Here is a 21,025-nt window from a genome sequence, read left to right as displayed (position 1 = left end):
GCTGTCCTATGCTTCACCTCCTCAACCCATCAAGGGGCTTTTTGCGGTCGCAAACGGTAACTCGGCCCGTTTGCAACCGCAAAATTGGGCAGCCCCATGTACAAATCATATTTTGCGAGTCACTAACGTATTAGCAACTTTCAAAATATGGTTTGCATCTTGCTATTAGGAAGGGGCGTGCCACGGGTGTCCCTTCCTAATAGCGAGACTAACTGCAATGTATGATTGTTTTGCGACCACGTTTGCGGTCGCAAAACACTCGCAGTTTACCACCCTTTTCAAAAGGGTGGTAAACCACTCGCAAACAGGAAGGGGTGCCCAGGGGAACCTGCCCCTTTGTGAATGTGTGCAAAAATATTTTTTAAGAGCAGGCAGTGGTCCCAGGGACCATTGCCTGCCCTTAAAAAATGAAACTGAAAAGTTGAATTTTTCTTTTTTAAATGCAGCCCGTTTTCCTTTAAGGAAAACGAGCTCCATTTAAAAAAACAAAAAAACTGCTTTATTAAAAAAAAGTAGTCACAGACATGGTGCTCTGATGACCCCAGCAGGCCACCATCCCTGTGAGTGCTAGACTTTCCCAATGGGGTCGCAAATTGCGACTGCCTCATGAATATTAATGAGGCATACAATTTGCGTCCCCAATGGGAATCGCAAACAGTGTTTGAGACACTGTTGTACATTCACTTTTGCAAGTTGCAAATTGCAAGTCGTAATTTGACCCAATTTGCGACGCGCAATGAGCGTCTTTAGAAATCTGTAAACATTGGGAGAGGACTTGGCCTAACGGCTAGGCCAGCCGACCTCGAATCTGGGGAACCGGGTTCGAGTCGGCAATGACGCTGAACATCCTGTGATTCTGGGAAAATCACTTAATCTCCCCGTGCCTAACAAAAATGAATGTGTCCTCATGTAACACAACTGGTGTTATGTAAAGAGCTCCAATACCCGATACCTTCGGGTCAAGTTCGTGCTTTATAAAACTCAGTTATAAAAAATGTTTAAAATTCTGTCTGTACCCTTTCGTTTTTTTTTCCTTACATGTGCTATAGCTTTCTCTGCGATTTTTTAGGATCTGCTGCCGCGTTGTGGCCAGTCTTCTGCATTACAACTTGTAAACCGACTGGACCTTTTATTGAGCACAAGAGCGCCTGCAGTAGTTCCTTTGTGTTTTTAGGTCGGATTGACAATGCACATTGGAGGCTCATAATCACGCATTTTGTCACATTCATTTCTTTATCTCCCCTTTTTGCAACATTTTTGCTACTTTGTTCACAGTTTTGGAAAACACATTAGGACAGGCTTGAATGTGATAAACGGTATTTGTGGCTCCAGCATATAAACAGCGTTTGTAAATGCCTAGATTTACGTTCGTTGGCACAATGAAGCGAGACTTATTGGCTTTGCCACTGCTTGTTAGACTAAGCCAACATTTGCTAAATCCTAATCTAAGATTGTGTAGGATCTGTTGCATCTCAACTGTGTATTCAAAAGCATCACATGCACGCACAATAGCTATATTCTCACACTATCTTTTTTGTCACGGCTCATAACAACACACTTTTCCCAAATATTGGAGGACTGGAGTTGTTATAGTAAGTAATCCTCTTCAGTATTTGTGATGTTTCTGCACCTCTGCCTTTGAAAAAGACATGGGAATCTCAGAATGAGGATAGCCTCTAATTTCTTATTTTTAGGAGTGCGAATAACGTGATCTCACCATGGACTTTATTCACACTTTCTCTCTTTTTTTTATTTTGCATCAATTTCATTCAGAAATCAGCTCTCAGGCGGAAGTGTGCAGCATGCAAGATTGTTGTCCACATGGCCTGCATGGAGCAGCTTGAAAAGGTAAGAAAGTACTGCTGTCAAACTAACTGTTTTTTACATTGTGGTTGATAGACCATAAACTTCTATCAGGAGCAACGGCGCAGGTATTTAAAATCAGAGAAAAGAAAAAAAGAGAAGATGTATTCATCACATGCCTTGATGGAGCTTTCCCAGTGTCTGCTTATATGATGCAAAGAAAATATTAATTCACTTTTTCATTTTCAGAAGCTCTGAGCGGGTTGTGGGGCGGGTGGCTGAGGTCTTCTAACAGCAATATAGTCTAGTTGAACACATATGATTTAATAGGGCATCTGTGGTTGTGATGCGGTCTACTGTAGAAGGTTTTGTCTGTTGTACGGGGGGTTGTCTGGTTGAGCAGGTTTGTTCTAGTAGAACAGGTGAGGTCTGTTGAAGGGGGAGTTGTCTTCTGGAAGTATGAAGACATCTAGGGCCAGATTTACGAAGATTTGGCACAACGCAGCAAGCCGCCTTGTTGCGCTGCGTCAAATGGAGAGAGCAGGAATGCACCATATTTACAAATATATGGTGAATTCCTGCTGTTTCTGCGCGCTGTTGCACTGTGTGCGGTCTAGCGCCAACGCAGACACCCTTGCGCCATAGTGCAAAGGTGCCTGCATTGCAGACAGGATTTTTTTGGGCAGGAAGGGATCCTTTCCTACACAAAAACAATCCTCAGAGGCTTTATTTTTTTTCTACATGTGCTGAAGATTGCAGCACACATATAAAGCGGGAATAACAAGGAGAAATAAAGATATTTCTCCTCGTTACACCTCTATTGGGATAGCTTACCATTTTGATGCATTCTCAGGTTTACGGCCCTTAATAAATCTGAGAATGCTCTAAAATCCATTGGTGGATGCGTTGGAATGCCCGCACTCCACAAATGGTACTCCTTCCCAACGCAGAGTAACGCAAGGCAGCAATTGCGCTGCTTTGTGTTATTCTGGATTTACCAAGCCACACAGGGCTCGCAAGGTGGATTTGTGTATCTTGGTAAATCTGACTTAAGTCCTTGCGTTGCCTTGTGTCGCCTTGCGTGACGCAAGGGCTTCATAAATCTGGGCCCGAGTGTATTGAAACAGACATGGCTTATTGGAGGAGGCGTGGTCTTGTAGAAAAAGGCGTGGGCTGCTGGAGACAGTGTTGTCTAGCAAAATAAATGTGCTGTATTGGAAGAGATAAGATCTGCTAGAGTTGATACGGTCTAGTGGAAGACGTATGGTCTAGTGCAGCAGTTGGGATTTAGTGATGGAGGTCTGGAATTTCAAAGGAGATGAGGCCTAGCTATAGCGGTATGGCCTAGCTGTAGAGTTGTGGCCTGCTGGATGTGGTGTCTAGTGGACACGGTATACTATAGTGAAATATACCTGCTCTGCTGGAGAAGGTGTGATATAGCGAAGGTGGAGTGGTCTAGTGGTGGAGTGGTCTAGTGGTGGTGTGGTCTACTAGAGAAGGTGCGGTCTTGTTGATACAGGATTGTGGCGCAGTGGGGAGGGTGATCTGCTAGAACAGGTGTGGTCTACTGGAGAAGTGGGCTATAGGAGGAGGTGTTGTTGGGGAGATATACTTAGGGCCACTGGAATTATGTCTCATGGGAGGACCAAATTATGAAGCAGCATTAACTAAATTATGTGGCAAGAAAGATCAAATTGTGCATCGTAAAGTGGCATATTTTATGGAAGCACTACATCATAATTTTTACAATTTTACACGTTAACGCTGTCAAAACATTTATTTTATGTTTAACATCTAAATACAGAAACCAGCAAGAGAATGGTGACTACCTAACCTCTGCAATGGCCCTGGGCCTGCCACTGAGATTGTGGCCAGGTTGTGTTGTCTAGTGTCAACTGCAGGAGGTGTTGACTAATAGAATGGGCACAGCCTAGTAGAATATATCTATTTTACTGGGGGTGGAGATGACTACGGAAAGCAGTGTGTGATCTAGTACAAGTGGAGTGGCCTACGGAAGGACCTGTGGTTTAGTGAAGGATGTGTGATCTAGTAGATGTGTGATCTTCTGGAGATGGTGTTGTCTAGTAGAGGTATTGTGGTGTAGTGACAAAAGTGTGATCTGCTTTAGGGCATTTGATCTAGTTTAAAGTTTCGGCTCGAGCATAATATAGCATGTGTATTTGTAAAGTGCACATTCACCCAGTGGTATTTTGGTGCTGAATAACAGATGTTTATTGTTACCCAACTCAATGTTACTCATTTTATCGACCTTAGAAGGATGAAGGGCTGAGTGAACCCACCAGGATTTAAACCTGTGACCATGAGGTTGAACGCAGGCCCCTACAGTGAACGCATTAGTCCACTAAGCCACCAGACCTGGTGAGCAGATTTGTGGTCTAGAAGAGAAGTATGGCGAATTCGAGAAGATTTGAGATAGTGGAGGGCATGAAGTCCCTTGGAGGTGGTTCAGTCTAATTAAGCATTTGCAGCCTACTGGATAGGTTGTAGCTGTGGAGAGCAGTTGTGGCCTAGTGGCGAAGATGTGGCCTAGTATCTGTGACGTGGCCAATGAGAGCAGTTGTTATTAACTGAAAGATGTGTGTCCTGAAGGTTGTGTTGATTAGTGAATGGGTTATGGTCTTGTTGATAACAGGTGGCCTAATCAATATCTTAAGGTATTTTGCATGGTGTGTTTCTTAGTAAAAAAACTGTGGTCTGAGTGGACAACTGTGGAAAAGTAAACAACATTTTTTTTCATATTCTACCTCGTATGTTTGCCTACTTAATTACTGGTTCTTACCTTGAAAGCTACGCATAGGGAAAACTTGTCTGCCGCCAAGTATGTGGGCACAAGTCCAGTTCTCCAGCACCTTCAAAGCCCTTCTGGAGAACTGGATGGCCAGAAGCAGCCTAACACTGGATGATTGAGTGGTTCCCAGCCCCATTACATGCTTTACTCACCTGCCCTCTCTCCACCCCTGTCACACCCTTAAATAATAATTTGATTGCAGTCCAAGCATGTACGTTATTAAATGCCACCACTGAATATCTTCTCCTAGGAGCAGCAACCAGGTTATGATCTTTCCTCCAGAATCCTGGCCCCTTCTTTACTACCACATTACATTGTAGCACTGGGTACTACTGTGGTCTGTCAGAATACTAAGTAAACACTCTCCAAAAAGTCACAAATGAGATGACTTGCCGGTTAAGGGTCCAAGAGACCGCCACTATCGCCTTGCGAGAGCACGCGTCAAGTTACAAACCTGCGCCTCACGAGAATGTGCCTGAATTGGTGCCACTATATCTACCTAAGAGTCAACCAGAGGGCTGCATTCAGCCCACCTAAAACTACTCCCTCCCCCCGCTACCAAATAGTATAACTTAGAAGACAGGCAGTTGCAGTAAAAGACATGAGCTCCAAAACAGTCTCCCTGTCTAACATTCCTCTCCTTAAAAAGGGCTCAAAATCCACCAATTACACTTTGAAGGGGCCGCTACTGTCTGATTCCATCCACCCATCAACCCCGCCTCACAGAAAGACAAGAGTGATGGGGTTCATGGAAAGCATGCTACAAATCAGACAAATGTACGAATAAAATAAAAGCAACCAGAACAGGGGAACGTGTTTGTAAAGAATGATACCAGTGCTCAGTATTTCCTGACTCCTTTGCCCCATTTCCGGCTTTCTTTCAGGTTCCAACTCGCCTGGAGAATTAAGTGTAATTCCAAGTTTTTAATGTACTCCTCAAGTTCTGGGTAATTTAAAAAAAAACATTCCCTTCATACCAAACGGATTCAAATTCAGTTTCCTTCTGTCTCCCTGACTCATATCCTTCCTGTGATATGTCTATGAAGACTGGATTGTTGCAGGTCTGTACACCTAGGCCTCCCTTTAGAAACTGTAGAACTTCACATCGCCTATAAATCCCAGAATGCAGTACTTAGGCTCACCCCTTCCTTTAAAACCACTGCTTGTGTCCAATACATGGGATTCTGCAATTCCTGTATAAACGCCGGTCTCGAATTTCAATAGGCGACTCGTGACCCACCAAGGCCCCGATTATAAAGAAAAGATGTCAGAGCTCAACTATAGTAAGTTATTACATTGAGTTTGAATATCACAGTCAGTGCCTGTGGTCAGAGCCAGCAACCAAGGCGAAAGGAAGGTCAGGTCATGGAGGAGCTGTTTAAAGCAATGTAAATGAAAGGTTGCTTTTCTTCTGCTCTAGTTTCTTTTAGCTTGCATGACAAGCAGAAAGAACATGTTTATTGTTCGCACTCCATAGAGAAATATAAACAGTTGGAATCTTACTGCATGTTTCTACACATTCCGAGCTACTGCAACTCAAAAAAAAAAAGGACTTATATTGAACTGTTTCTAATAATCTATTTGCAACAAATATTTAGCAGGTTTTGGTGTGTTAAATTTTACACTAAAGGTTCTATTTTTATTGTTCATGTTTGCAAACATGCTCTGTCTTTCATATGAAAGAACTGTGCACCAAGGATTTAAGCAGTCTGTGGGAAAGGTGGTGGTGTGACCATGTATTATATGGGATAAAGTACCCCTGCTGTACATGGTAAGGATATTGCAAGTTACCTCGGAGTTCCATACCCTTATAAAGGAGCTCAGCCTTCAGCCTTGTTCCTCTATATTTTTATGGAACTCCTGGGTGCTTACAATATCCTTATACTGTATGGCATGGGGTACTTTATCCCTTATACTATTGTTATTATTGTTAGTATTATTAGTTGTAGTAATAGTAATAGCAGTAGTGTTGTTATTGTTATTATCATTATTATTTGTTTTGACATAAATCTCCATAGTTCTGTTTTTCTAAGTTGTAGCAATGACATGCCTTAAAACCGTATTAAATCAAAAGTTTGAATGGAAAGGTTGGAGTGTCCAAAAGTTTGAATCTAAAATTGAATACAATAGTTGTTTACGAAATTTTTTGAAGATTAGAAGAAGGAGAGTTTGAAAAAAGTTTACAATTGTTTACAAAACAAAATGCCATTCAAGCATTTTAGAATGTTACTTGGCGGGTATTGGTAAGAGTAAAGGGCAAGGTATACGCGAGGTGCAGATTAATAGGTAGGGGAAGGGTTAGCATGCGCATGTTGAGAGTTGTGTTGGTGTAGGGTAAGCTTAAGTCTAGGGTTATTGTAGGTGGGGTAAGGGTTTAGGTGGGGCTAGAGAAGCGGTGTAGGTTTGGTTTACACAGGGATTAGAGTGTGGGACTTTGGCAGGGTTAGATTGTGGGTTAGGTTTAGGCAGGGTTTAGGATGAGGGTTAGGGCGGAGCTAGGTTGAAAAGCAAGGTGTTGGTTAGGGTTAAGCTGGGGTTTAGGGTGTGGCAGTCAGAGTTAGAAGGGGTTTAGGATTAGGAGGTGGGCTGGATGGCACTTAGGCTGAGGGTGATGGTTAGGGTGTGACTGGGGCTTGGGTTGAGGGTAGGGTTAGGGCAGCGTTTGAGGAATGGGCATGGGTAAGTGATGGGATTAATAAGAGGTTTAGTCAAGTGTAAATTTGAAAAACATTTGAACTTTTTGCCTCCAAACTATTTGACTATTATGTTCAAAAGTTTAGTATTGCTAACTTTCTGATTTCGATGTTCAACTTCGATTTGTTACAGCATCCTTTCCAAAAAGGCCCTACAAGCAGCAGGTGTACATTTTAGCCTATGCGACTCTCCCATATGTTCTTTATGATGTTATGTGGGCTGTTGCACATTAATGCTAATTAATAGTATTGACACGGCTTTGCAAGCAGCTGCTTTCACCAGCTCGCCGCAGGTTGGGCGGCTGGTCGATGGCTGGCAGCCTAATGGTCCTGTTTAACTCCCATTTTACAGCAGTTAACTTTTATTACTAATCCTCGAGTCCTGACATGATAAAGAGTAAGGCTATTTATGTTTCCAATCGGGAACCTGGATGCCTGCGTACATAATAAAAAAACAAGCATTTGCCCTGCCAATACATCTGGCCTTTAAGTACTAACGCATACAAACACAAGCATGCACCAATATCCACTTCTGCATGCTTGTGTTTGCACGTTACACAAATCTGTTTGTGCACTCGGTCTGACTGTCTTGTTCTGACTGTCTTGTCGCCGGTCTTGTTGGGTGTGGGAGCTACTGAGCAGTAGTCTGTGTTTAGGGCAAAAGGCTCGTGCACATTCACATTCCTAAGCATCGTTAGAGACCCTTTAGGGCGACAGACAATGAGTTATGAGCAGGGCCACTGGAATTATGCGGCAAGAGAGGACCAAATCATGCAGCAGGGTTTACTAAAGTACGTGCCACGAAAATGCAAATTATGCGGCATAATGTGGCACATTTTGGGATAGTGTCTGTGCTTTAGTTTGTCATTTTCACACATGTTAACGCTGTCTGGACAAAAGTTTATCATAATTAGTACTAGTTTAACACCCATATATAGCAGTTGCAGTCAATATTTGCGAAGAGCCTTCCACTGCACAGCAGCACGCGCGGTCACATTTTTAGTAACTAATGATCCGTTTGAGCTAGAAACTGATTTTTATGTTAATATCTGCACATTATGCAACAGGTGATGGTTTATGTGGCAAATGCGAGAAATTCATAATTATGCTGAAAATGGCAAGGCCGCAGAATCACATAATTTCTGTAGCCCAGTTTATGTGGTGTTGGCCGATGCATGCTTTTCGTCTACAACTTTTGGGATGCTTTGCCACCTGGTGGCCAAACAGGATGAAAATTCTCTTAAATTGCAAGCATACAACCAGAACCGGGCACATCCTGCCCGGCCCCTCCATCCCCTTGCCATAGCCCAAATTGGTCTCCAGCTTTACCCTTGCATGCTTAATAATCTCTCTCACGCCTGTGTTCTTAGCAGGACTTTTAACCCGATTTACCTATCGGAATCCATCATCGTCCCTAGAAGGTTGTGCCGCGTGTTCACTGTACATCTTTGAAAGTTTCCCATCTTGGTCCACAGTTCTAGAAATGATTTTGTTCGGAAACATGTTGTTCTCTGTTGAATTTCATCAGGTTTCTGAATAGTGATGTTATTCCCCACACTCCCCCTCTCCGTCATCCTGTGAGACGTCTACAAGGTCACTGCTGACATCGGCAGTGGTATGTGCAAATCCCTTCAAGGTGAGCTCTGCATTACATACCTAGAGGCTGGAAGATTGAAAACTAGTAACATCGGTTAATGGTGACACCTGGGACTGACTCGCAGAGGTGAAGTGTACAGCAAGTTATTACTATTAACCTCTCCTGTTGGCATGTAAAGATTAAACCATTCACTCTTTTTTTAACCCCTTCTGGACTGCCTCCAACTTCTTCTCAAACACCTGGAGAAATGGACATCAGAAATGGACTAGAACTTCTGATGAGACCTTACTTACTGGTCACTTCTATAGAGACAGCTCAACCTATTTTATTGCTTCTGGTTATAGCTCTCCTTATGGGACATAGCACCCTTCCTGTTAACCTTGCAACCTTGAGCTATTCATCTGCTCTGAGGTCAGGTGATGGGATACCCTTAAGATCCCTCTATGTCCAATAACCACTAAAACCTCAAGTCCCATACTGCATCACACATATTATTTTTGCACTTGGCTGCATTGGACCTAAACTGGCTCCCTCTGCATGACGTGGATCTGCATATGGTGCAGTTTGCATAAAATATTAAATACTCATAGATTCCTGCTGTGCCGCCCTCTTAGCTGTTGTATCTCTGAGGCCTCTCAAGAACCCTGCAGAAAAAGTGTGCACTTTACGGATGTGATGATAGATGTGGTACACGCAAAGTTTCTCTTTGCAGAATTCCGGGGAGCTACCTAAAACTCAGCGAGATTCCACGGAGTTCGTCGAGCAGCGGAATTTGGTACATTGTGCTGCTCGCACTGATTTTTAGTGCTGGGAGCTTGTCCCGCGCTGTACAATCATTGCAAATGGCACCACGTGGGGCGCCAGAGGGAGCTGCTTCTTTCTGCCCCTTGAGTAGATTTTCCACTGAGCGGCAGCTTTCTCAACGTGAGCTGTAGCGACCTGCCGCGACCCCCTGTGTTGAGAGTCTCGCCTGGGGGCAGTAAAGCACTCGATTTTCTTACTCGCGCTCACCAACTTAACGTTAACTAACATTGGTGAGCCGAAAACTCCGTCACATGGCGGTTGGCAGAGTTACTGCAGAACTCTGTGCCCCATGCGGAGCGTGGAGTGGACAAATCTCTGCGAACTCTGCCAGAAGAGTGGAGCTTACCGCCCACCCCTCCATTTTAGGTCACAGCCATAAGGTATATCTTGGATATTGACCAGTCACCACTTGTAGGACTGTGACTGTGAACGACACGAGGAGGAGATGCTGTTGGAGATCCCTTTCAGTAGCGCTCTTGTGACTAGTGGAAGATCAAATGACTCTATGTACCAAGGTAGGTGCCAGTGTCCATTAATGAAGTCCCCCGCCGGGAGTGCCTGTTTGTGCAACAAGTTCTGGAACCCTAGGCAAAGTGGCAAGTTACCTCTGCCCCGCTTTAATGGAAATGGGGCCAAATCCAGACCCCAGCTGGCAGTATCCTATGCAGCTGTCGGGTATTGTCTTGCCTTGGAAGGAATCTGACTCTCAAGCTTCATTTAGGTTATTTCGCTAGATCCCTGGTTGCATTGCAACAAACCCCCAGTCCTGATAGCAATGCCTGCCAAGCTCAACCAACATGGCAGTTACCTGAAAGGCAAGGGCCACGCCCATGTGATGCACTGCATGTTGTTTACCATCCACTGCCTATGATCTTCTCTACATATCCCTGTCCCTTAGACAGTTTTGTGGAGACACAGAATGTTCTCTGGTTGTGGCTTCACAGTATACAATGGGACATAAATAGAGAAGGGTACTTAGAGGCAAGGATCTCTAATGCAGGGTCATAACCATAGGTCCTAGGGGTAAGGCCATAGGCAACGGTAGTAGCATGGTTGCACAGGGTGACAGGTAGGAATAAAAGGCGTGACACCGTCCACTCTAAATAGGGCAGATGGTGCAATGCAGCAGGAATGCAGTACCAGAAGCCGTCTGGCAGTCTCGAGGAATTTGGATAGTGTTTATGTGACTATTTTTTGCCCTCTGGAATTCATAGTGAACAGAGAGAAATAACGTCCATAAGTTGGCAAAAGTTCCCTTGCATTGGATGGAGAGCCAGCAGTGAGATCTACACAGAGTGTATTCCCCTGTTTTGGCTGGAAGAGATAAAGTGGGATACTTGAAACGCCCGCCTTCAGGAAAAAAACTTACAGTGAAGGAGTCCTTCTCAGGAAGCGCACCCAAAATGTGGAATTCAGCCCTCCCAAAATTCAGACTCTTGCTTCACTACCAGTTTCACAAAAACAACTTTTTCTCATTAATAAATTCTTCTCAAGATCCACTCATGTTCACGATGGTCCAATGTTTGTGAGGCGCGGTGAATGCTTTATAAATTTGATTTATAATTTTAGTTTTCTCAATTTCTCTTTCTGAGGATGGAGGACACTGATGACTTTTTTTCGACTAAAACCCCTGTGCTGCACCACGATCATCATTGTAATAGTATTTACTTTGGGCTTACTACCCCAGACGAGGCATTGAAGTGCTTTTCAGCGAGTAGCGCGCTACTCCAGAACGCAAAGTGGATTATGATGGATTAGTGTAGGGGAATATAAATTGTTAATTTGAGAGGGAGACAGTCTGTTAGTAGGAGTGAATAGGATAAAGGTGGGATAGAGGCAGGAGGAGTCTAGAAAATGTGATTTGGGAGATTATAGTAATGCAATGAGGTTTGGGATGAGTCAAAGGTGGGATAGAGGAGGGAAATGTCTAGTAAGGGTTAGTTGGAAAATCATTAGTAGGACAATGAGGTTTGGGACGAGTCAGAGAGTTGAGGTAGATGATATAGTGAGAGAGATATAGGATAAGACGTAGTGCATTAGAGAGAACGGAAGGTTTTTTCCCCTACAGTAGGAGTAAAGTAATAAATATATAGATACATTACTACATAGAAAGTTATACATTTATATGAAAAATAATAAAGAGATATAAAGTTCAATATGTACATGTATGGATAAATAGTTAGAAACCCAGACTTTCAAGTGTTGCTGTACATGAAGTTAATTTATTTGTGTATTTTTATAAAAAAAATTGTGTAAATTTAGTTTTTTGTTTATTTATATTCATTTATTTATATTTTATAAAATGGGGCGAATTCAGGTAAATTTAGTGGCTCTATGCCCTCCGCCAACCCGGCATGCCGCAGCTGTGCGTATTAAAAAAATTGATTACTGTGCATAGCATATTCTCACAGGAGCATTGCAAATAACACCAGCTCGCCACCCTCAAGGAGATCTCCCACCCATGAGATCCCCAATAGGTCCCACCCAAAGAGAAGATAGTTATCTGTGAATCTTATGTTTAGGGGTAATGAAGTTTGGCAGCTTGAACAAGAAAGGTGTACCACCAATGTTTTTTTTTTCTTATATGCCCGGATTTTGAGGCAAGGTGCCAATCTGGAGCGGAGGTTCCTCTGTTGTATGTATTTGGTGATTTTATTCATGATGAAAAGTGGTCCTGTTCCATGTGTTGCTTTGTGGGTGATACAAAGCAGCTTGGAGGTGGATCTTCTGGTAACTGGTAACTAATGTAATTTTTCCAATCGCCACACGCCAGTATTTCCATTTTGGATGCATCAAATTTGAGATGGCTCCATGTCATCTACTGACCAAATGCTCTAAGACAACTGAGGAGTTTTGAGTTTCTAATGTCTTTGGGGCTTTCCAGTTTTTAAGAAGTGTGTCATCTGCGTAGTTATAGCAGTGAGCTGAACTTCATTGATCATTGAGGGTAATGAATTCATGCCAATGTTGAAAAGCCTGGTGAGATGATAGGGCCTTGAGGGACCCCTGATTTTCTAAAGTACACTTTGGATTGGATGGATGATTCTGTTTTGAAGGTGGGATGTGATCCAGACGAGACCAGCCCCCTCTATGCTGGCTTCATAGAGTCTTTGGATTAGAGTTTCACTATCAACTGTGTCAAAGGCAGCTGAAAGGAACAAGAGAAGTAGTGCAGCGACCCCGTTCTGGTCTACTGCATTTTGCATTTTTAAGGTCATCCCACATGGTGATAAGGGCAGATTCTCTGAATCTTCTCGGATGGAATCCTGTTTGGAAGTGGAAAAGTATGGAGTTATCTTCAGTGAATTGTGACATCTTGGTGAATGCTGCTCTTTATATCAGTTTGCACAGGAAGGCTCCATTTGTAATTGGTCTGTAGTTGTTTGGGTCATGTGGGTCCAGTTTTGTTTTCTTTAATAGTGATTATATGTATGGCTTTTTAAGTCTTCTGGAAAGATTCCTGAAGTTGAAGCATTATTGACAATTGTTCTTACAGGTGTAACAGCAGAGGTAGTTAAAAGAATGTCATTAAGACTTGTGGTGGGCAAGGGTCAGAAGGGCAGCCGGCTGGGCTGCTTGCTTTGACAAGATCCATAAATTCACTTTCTGATAGTTGTTTGAAGGACTCCAGAGGCTGGGGTAACCTACCCTTGGAGGGTATTGTTGGAAATGGGTGGATGTTGGCGGGTTTCCTTTGTTTCAAATAGGAGTCCACCATATGTCTGCTTTGGTTGTGTAATGATTTCCCAGTTGTCAGTGAGTTCTTGAGAAATGGGATGAGTTCCTTCTGTGTATTTAGGTTCATGAAATTCTGTGAGATTTTTATATAATTATTTATTTCCACATTTAGCATTTCGAATTCTGTTTGAATAGTACCTTTTTTTAGCTTTTTTTTCTTGTTGGCGTGTATATTCTGGTAAGTTTGTGTAGGTGAAGTTTGTCCTGATTGTTATTTGTTTTAAGCCAGGTGCGTTGCAGCTTTGCAATTTGTTGTTTTTTCTTTTTTAGGTCTGCAGTCATTCTAGGTGCTTGTTCTCTTTTGTCATGTTTTGTTGTCCCTAGTGGTATTAGGATATCAAAAGCTTCCTGGAGTCACTCATAGAGTATTTTGAACTGAATTTATTGTGCCTAGATCTGTTTTGGTTATTAGTTATATTTCTAAGCATTCAAAACTGAGTTTGTTCAACGGTTGATATGCGGTTGGATGTAAGGTGGCCTTGGGTGTGGTGATTTGTAGTGTTTTGTCTTGGAAAGCTGCCAGATGTTGACTTGACCATGTGACGATTTGCAAAAGTTACATCTAGGATATGTCCAGCGGTGTGTGTGTGTTTTTGGTTGATCGGATGTAGGTTCAGTGTATTTAGGCCAATGATGATAGTTCTTGGATGGGGCATATTGAGTTTGTCAAACCATATGTTTAGGTCCTCAAGGATACAAAGATTGGAGTATAGTGTCATAAGGTTTGAAACTGTGTCTAGAAATGTGTCTGTGAATATTGCATTGCTAGGTGTTAGTCTGCAAAGAAGGAGGAAGTTGCAGGAGGGAGTTGATGTAGTGTTGCATCTGGTGATGAGAGAGTCACAACCTTGTATGGAAATGTCGCCAGCTTTGGTGAGATTTATTGTTTCCTTGAATATAACATCTAATCCATCTCCTCCTTTGCGTATGTAATTTTCTGTGACAGTTTATGAGCCAGGAGGAATGGCTTCATGCAACCCTGGAGCCATGTCATCTCTTAACCATGATTTAGTTATGAAGAGTAAGTCAGGTTGTGTGTCAGAGAGCAGACAATAGATGTGGTGCTTCTTTTTAGAGAGTGAACAAGCATTTCTAAGTAGGTACTCTAGAGATTGTGTTTTGGCTGTGGTGTGACTTTGTTTTCTAGACCTGTGAAAAGTGTTCTTTGAACTTGTAGCAGGAGCATCACTAGTGTTGGTATTAACTGTATCAGGAAAGCAATAGTGTTGTTTGTCTATATCGTAATTCTCATTGAGTAGGCTTAGAAGGCATTTTGTTGGGTCTTTGTGTGCAGGTGGTGGATATGGTGGTTGAGAGTGGGTTGTGTTGTTTTTGTAGTGTACTCTTGTGTAATAGACAAGGAGATGCAAAGTTGTGAAGAGTGGCATGTTGTTTATGTTGTGTGTGTCTGTTTAGGGTGTAAGGTGTATGGTTTAGGGGTGGTGGTGGTGCATGTGGGTCATGTTTTAAGACCCTAAATAGTGCAATGGATGAGAGGCGGGTTAATGAAGTTGTTGTTTTAGCGTGTTTGTTGTAGGTGTTGGTGAGGATACAAAATTTGGGAGTAAAGTTGGTTTAGGACCTGTATGATTTGTTTAGTCATGAGGTTGGGAGTTGGTGTTTGTTCCTATTTTGTGACTGAATGCAGTATTAAATTGTGTTTGTGAGATTTTCTTTTTTTTTTTTGAAACCGTTTATTACAGAATCCAAAAGATATACAAAGATGGGCCTACAACCTTCAGGCCGGCCGCTAGCAGACAGAAAGAGCATATAATACAAACAGTAGAACACACGCTGCGGCAGAAGAGAGATCACAGGAGTTGAAAGAAGCGTTGGCAGCCACACCATCCGGACCCCACACAACGGTTTCATTGTTATATAAATAACGAAGAAACAAGTCCACAAGGCAACCCACAATCGGAACAATAGCATGTGCTCCCCTGGGGGGGACCCTACCGGTCCACAGGAATATCAAGGGGGGGATAGGTCGGGACGGAGACAAAGTGAACTCAAGCCCAGAACCAGGAAGACAAGCAGGCTAAGGAGACGGGGCCGGTGACGGATCCGGCATCAGCGGCGGGGTACAGATTCCCCCACGGTAGGCGTTCCAGGGGCCCCACACTTTCACCCATTTCCCAGGCTTACCTCTCGCAACATACACCACCTTTTCCCGAAACATACACCAATCCATGTTGTCCTTCCACGCCGAGACAGTCGGTGACCTCTGGGAACCACACAATTGCGCAATATCACGCTTGGCCACCATATATCCCAGAGTCACCCACCACGTCTGCGGCACTGAGTAGTCGGTTGGCTCCCACACATTCAGGAGACATCTCCTCGCCTCGGGCAGCAGCGGCACATGCGTAACTGCCTGCAAGACCTCGTGCACACCACGCCAGAATCGCGCCACCTCCGGGCATTCCCACAATATATGGAGAAAGGTCCCCAAAGAACCACACCCACGCTTACACAACCCGTCCACAGCATAGCCCATACGCATCAGACTCGGCCCCGTAACATAGACCCTATGGAGTATCTTGAGCTGGACGAAGCGAAGGCGAGCCGGTATGGCCACCTCTTTCGGGGAGGCCACCGCAGACACCCAGTCCTCGTCATCCAGCTCCAAGCCATCAGCCCCCCACGCCTCACGAAGGTCAGTCAGCAGTCCCGAGCGATCATTGATGAGTTTTTTGTAAATTAATGAAATCGTGGCATCCGGTACATGCCCATCTAGCACTCTATCCTCCAGAGGGGAGTACTCCGGGATGGAGGCAACGTCCGGGAATACGGAGCACAACGCATGACGGATCTGCATATATCGAAAGTACTCCCTGTCCTGCAACTGGAATTCCGTCTGCAGCACATCGAACGTTTTGAATCCCCCCCTCGTCCAGAGATCGCCCACCCTGCTGATGCCTATCATGTCCCACTTCTCAAAGCCCTTCGAGGTCCACAGGGAGCCCAGCCGCTCAGATGCGTATAGTGGCGTCGCCCGGGTCAAACGATCCTTCCACCCCATCGCCAAGTTAGCCGCGTGCCACACTCGCACCATGACCCGCGTGGGGCCCGTCAGACGTGCGTCGAGTGAGCTAGAATAAAGCGCCCGATTATAGTCGCCGCCCGGCAGTAACATTTTATCCATCTCAAAGGCCGGGTTTAGAGCGGACCCGTAAAGGCCGTGATTTATCGCAGCCAGCTGGGAGGCCCAGTAATATCGCTTGATGTCTGGGAGGGCAACCCCCCCGTCGTACCACGGGAGCGTCAGCTTCGCCAGGGCGATACGCGGTCTACCCTCCCAGAACAGGCGGCGCTGCAAACTCTCCACCTCGCGAAAGTAGCGCGCCGGGACAACGTCCATTGTGTTCTGTAAGGCGTACAGGAAACGTGGCAGCGACATCATCTTAAACAATGCCGCCCGGCCGAGCGGCGAGAGCGGCAAGCGCCTCCAACGCGCGACATCCTCCTTCAGGCGCTGGAGGGGGGGAAGCAAGTTCTGTTTATACCGGGCCTCCGCGTCCAGGGTAATGAAGATACCCAGGTACCTAAATCCCCGCGGGGCAATCTGGATAGGACAACCCCGCGGAAGGATAGGAGCCTCCCCAGAGAGGACATACACACAAGATTTAGCCCAATTGATGACTAGGCCGGAGTTGAGGCCAAATGAGTGCAATACATCAACCAGCACTATCAGCGATTTACGCGGGGAAGCCAGGTACCAAAGAATATCATCAGCGTAAAGAGATACGCGGTCCTCATACTCGGGGGTCCATCGGAGACCACGGATAGAAGGATGCCACCGCAGCCACTCCGCCAGGGGCTCCAAGGCAAGCGCGAAGAGGAGCGGCGATAACGGGCAGCCCTGCCGCGTGCCCCTGCCCAGCTCAAACGGAGCCGACACTCTACCGTTTACAGCCACCTGCGCCAGCGGTCCGGAATACAACAATTTCACCCAACCGATGAATCCCGGGCCAAACCCAAACTTCGCCAGCGTCGCCCAAAAATATGGCCACTCAAGTGTGTCAAACGCCATAGTGGCGTCCAGGGACGCCAAAATGGCCGGCTCCCGTATGAACGGGACACTCGCGAGCACCCCATGCAAGCGCCGCAGGTTGAGCGCAGTGTTGCGATGAGGGATAAAACCGGACTGATCCTGGTGAATCAGATCGCACACCACGCCAACCAGCCGATTGGCCAACACCTTGGCGAGAATTTTGGGTTCCGCATTCAGCAGTGAAATGGGCCTGTAGGACGTGAGCCGGTCCCGCGGCCTCCCCTCCTTGTGAATAACCACGATAGTAGCCAGACGCTGGTCTAGCGGGAGGGAACCCGCCGAACGGGCCGCGAGGAACATAGCACGGAGATGCGGCGCCAGCGTATCCGGTCGCAGCTTGTACAATTCGATAGGAAGACCATTAGGACCCATGGCCTTGCCGGAAGCGACCGAACGTATGGCGAGGGCAATTTCCTCAGATGTTGGGGCGGCGTCCAACGACACCCTGTCCTCCTCCGAAAGGGAAGGCAGCGCGATATCCCTGAGCAGGGCATGGGAATCCTCTTCCGAGCGGGAGGACACCGGGGAATACACCCCACGGAAATATTCTGCAAAGCAATCAACAATTTCTTTCGGTTCAGTGACACACACACCATCCAGTTTCTCAATCGACGGGACAACTCGACTCGCTCTCTCCTTTTTATCCAGCCACGCAATCAGTTTCCCAGCCTTATCACCCACATCATACAGTCTCCCCTGTTGCTCTCTACTGAGGCCCTTGGCCGCCTCCGTGACGAGGGCCTTATAGGCCGCCTGCTTGAGTCGGAGAACATGTAGTTTGTCATCCGTCACCCCACATTCTAGGTCACCCTCCAACTCGGTTATCTCAGTTTCAACACGGGTCACCTCCTCCCGCTCGCGCTTCCGGGAATGGGAAATAAGGGACAGGGCCTCCCCCCGGAGTACCGTCTTGAAAGCCTCCCACAGGGAGACCGCCGATGACACTGACCCCACATTATCATCAAAATATCGCTTAAGGGATTTAACCAACTCTGCGCGAATGGTGGGGTCACGCAGGTACCAGGGATTAATCGGGACCACCCTACCCCCCCCCCCTCGGGAGAATGTCGAAGTGCAACAGGAGCGGGGAGTGGTCTGAAATACCACGCGCCAAATGGCGCACCTCCCCGATCCTCCCCGCATGCGCCGCCGGCACCAGAACATAATCTAGCCTTGAGAGACTGCCATGGGCCCCGGAATGAAAGGAATACTGTTTCTGCGTAGGGTGTTTCAAACGCCAACAATCCACCAACCCCAAAGTATCCAAGAGGCCAGATAACCACGCTTGGGCACGGGGGAGATCCCTAGGGGGGTGACGGTCCTCAGTTCCGGAAACCACCGCGTTGAAATCCCCCCCAACCACTAGAATCCCCTCCGGAAGGCCAAGGAGGAGGCGCCCCAGATCCGCAAAAGTAGTCGTTTGCAACCCTGGCGGGACATAGACAGAAACAAAAACAATCACTCTGCCCTCCATTCTACCCACCAGAACCGTATAACGTCCCCTGTCATCATGGAGCACCTCATCAACTTCCAATGGGAGCGAGGTTTTAGCCATGATGCCCACACCCCTGGAACCAGACGTGAAGCCCGAATGGGCCAGAAGGCGGTAGCCCCGTCGATTCATAGCACGAAAGGAGTTGCCAATGAGGTGCGTCTCCTGCAGAAAAACTATATCAGGTGAAATTCGTTTCAGAAACTGCAGGACCACACCCCGTTTTATCCTGTCCCCCAGTCCATTAACATTCCAGGACAAAAGGCTCAGTCCCCTACCCCCCATCATAGCCGAAAGCGATCAATCGTCCCCCCGAGAGCACTTTAGGAATAGCACAACAATACTTTTGCCTTGTGGTACAAATGAACAATACCCCACCCCAACCCAACCGCCCCAACAAAACTCCCCCCTCCCTGCACCCCTGCATGAGCCCAGACAGCCCCCCCAACTTGCAGTGTGCCTGTCGCCCCTATATAATTGGAACTAGCTAGACCCCCCTAGAGGAGGAAAGAGTACCCCCTCAAGACCCCGCACAGCCTCCAAATGAGGGGAGACGAGTACAACAAACAAAAGACCCTAAGCTTGGCCGAAAGTGGCCGCGTCATCCGGAGTGAGCCCCGGCATCAGTACCTCAGACCCGGTCCGGTGGGCAATCCCCTCCCGCAGCCCCCCCCCCCGCCATCCCGATCATGACCCCCAGACAAAGTGTCCAGCCAGTCCCCGGCCATTTCAGGACGGTCAAAAAAGTGAGTGCGACCATCCACCTCCACCCGCAGCCTGGCCGGGAAGAGCATGGCGTATTTTAAGTTCATGCCTCGAAGCCGTGTTTGTGAGATTTTGATGTGATGGTGTGTTTGTTATGTTTTATTTTTGTAGAGTAGTGAGATGAGATTGATGTAGTGCATTTCTGTGAAGGATTTGGATGTTAAGTACTGTTGGTGAGTGGGGGTTGAATGCTAAAGGGGATGGTGATGTGTGTTGGATGAGAGTGTATGTGTTGTGTGTGAGGAGTTCTGAGTTGTGTAATGTTTGATAGGAGAAAGAGGAAGTATATGTGGTGGAGTGGAGTGTAAGGAGTGATTGTTTGGTTGTGTGTTTTTGGTAAAAAGAGGAGGAGGGTGTTGTTGGATGTTATGAGAGAGGGTTCAGTATAGGGTTCGTAGTGATGGAAGGGGTCTGTAAGAGTAAGAAGAGGGTAGAGCTGATGTTTTGTATTAACAGGGAGTATGTGTTTGAAGGGATTAAGTTTATACATAATGTGGGTTTGTGTTGTGTTGATGATATGATGGTCTGTTTGAGAGTGTGCCATTGTGTGGCAGTAGGGGTAGGACGGTGGATAGATGTGGTTTGTGGGGTTTTGTAGTGGTTGTTGAGACATTGAAATGTGGTTAGATTTTGTATGTTGTAAATGAACAGTGTGTGTTTGCTGAGACTGCGTTTGTATGTTTGAGGTATGTATGTTTGATGTTCTCGTAGCCTTAGCACAATTTAGAGGAAAACCAGGAGAGAAATTTAAGCTGTCACTGGTACAAGAAAACATTAGTATTAAGTGTACAAATTGTACAGAAAGTAAGAGATACATTTAAACATTCATGGTGAGAGGAAAAGAGCAGTTTCAAAGTTTCGAACTACACAGCACAAAGTCTATGTTCTTATTAACTTCCTTTGTCCTTGCTCACTGGGACTACAAAATGGAGGTGGCTGTCTTGGGGTTCCTGTCTCAAACCTAAGTTGTCCTCCTGTTGTTGTGTTATGCTCTGAAAATCTCCTACAGCGCCATGAAGCCCACGGGCGTACGTGCGCTTTATAAGCTAAATTTAACATAACATAAATTTAACATAACCTAAGGGCCTGTGCAGGTGTGAAGGGAGTGGTCAGATCTGCTCAGAGACCTGGGGACCAATCACTAAACCACAAACCGGTGTGCAGAGGGCAAGGAGGTGCCCCTGAAGTCAGAATCTCCTTGGATACAGACAGGCTCAAAACACACTTTGTAGTTTCAGTTCAACTCTGCAGATAAGGCCCAAATCGAAAG

General features: G+C 45.9%; 1 protein-coding gene across 6 annotated transcripts in view; it reads left to right on the top strand.

Annotated features, from left to right (window-relative positions):
- Positions 1 to 21,025, top strand: part of DGKI (diacylglycerol kinase iota) — a 1,070,690-nt gene that overhangs the window by 574,111 nt on the left and 475,554 nt on the right. For all 6 annotated transcript variants that reach the window (XM_085652009.1, XM_085652006.1, XM_085652004.1 and 3 more), the window contains exon 4: positions 1,774 to 1,848. In XM_085652009.1, coding sequence (XP_085508135.1) covers positions 1,774 to 1,848 — 75 coding nt within the window. The remainder of the gene's footprint in view (positions 1 to 1,773; positions 1,849 to 21,025) is intronic.

Source organism: Triturus cristatus, chromosome 4_1 (genome assembly GCF_964204655.1).
Source record: "Triturus cristatus chromosome 4_1, aTriCri1.1, whole genome shotgun sequence".
Lineage (NCBI taxonomy): Eukaryota > Metazoa > Chordata > Amphibia > Caudata > Salamandridae > Triturus > Triturus cristatus.
Note: the sequence above shows the minus strand (reverse complement) of the source record. Positions and strands in the feature narration are given on the sequence as shown.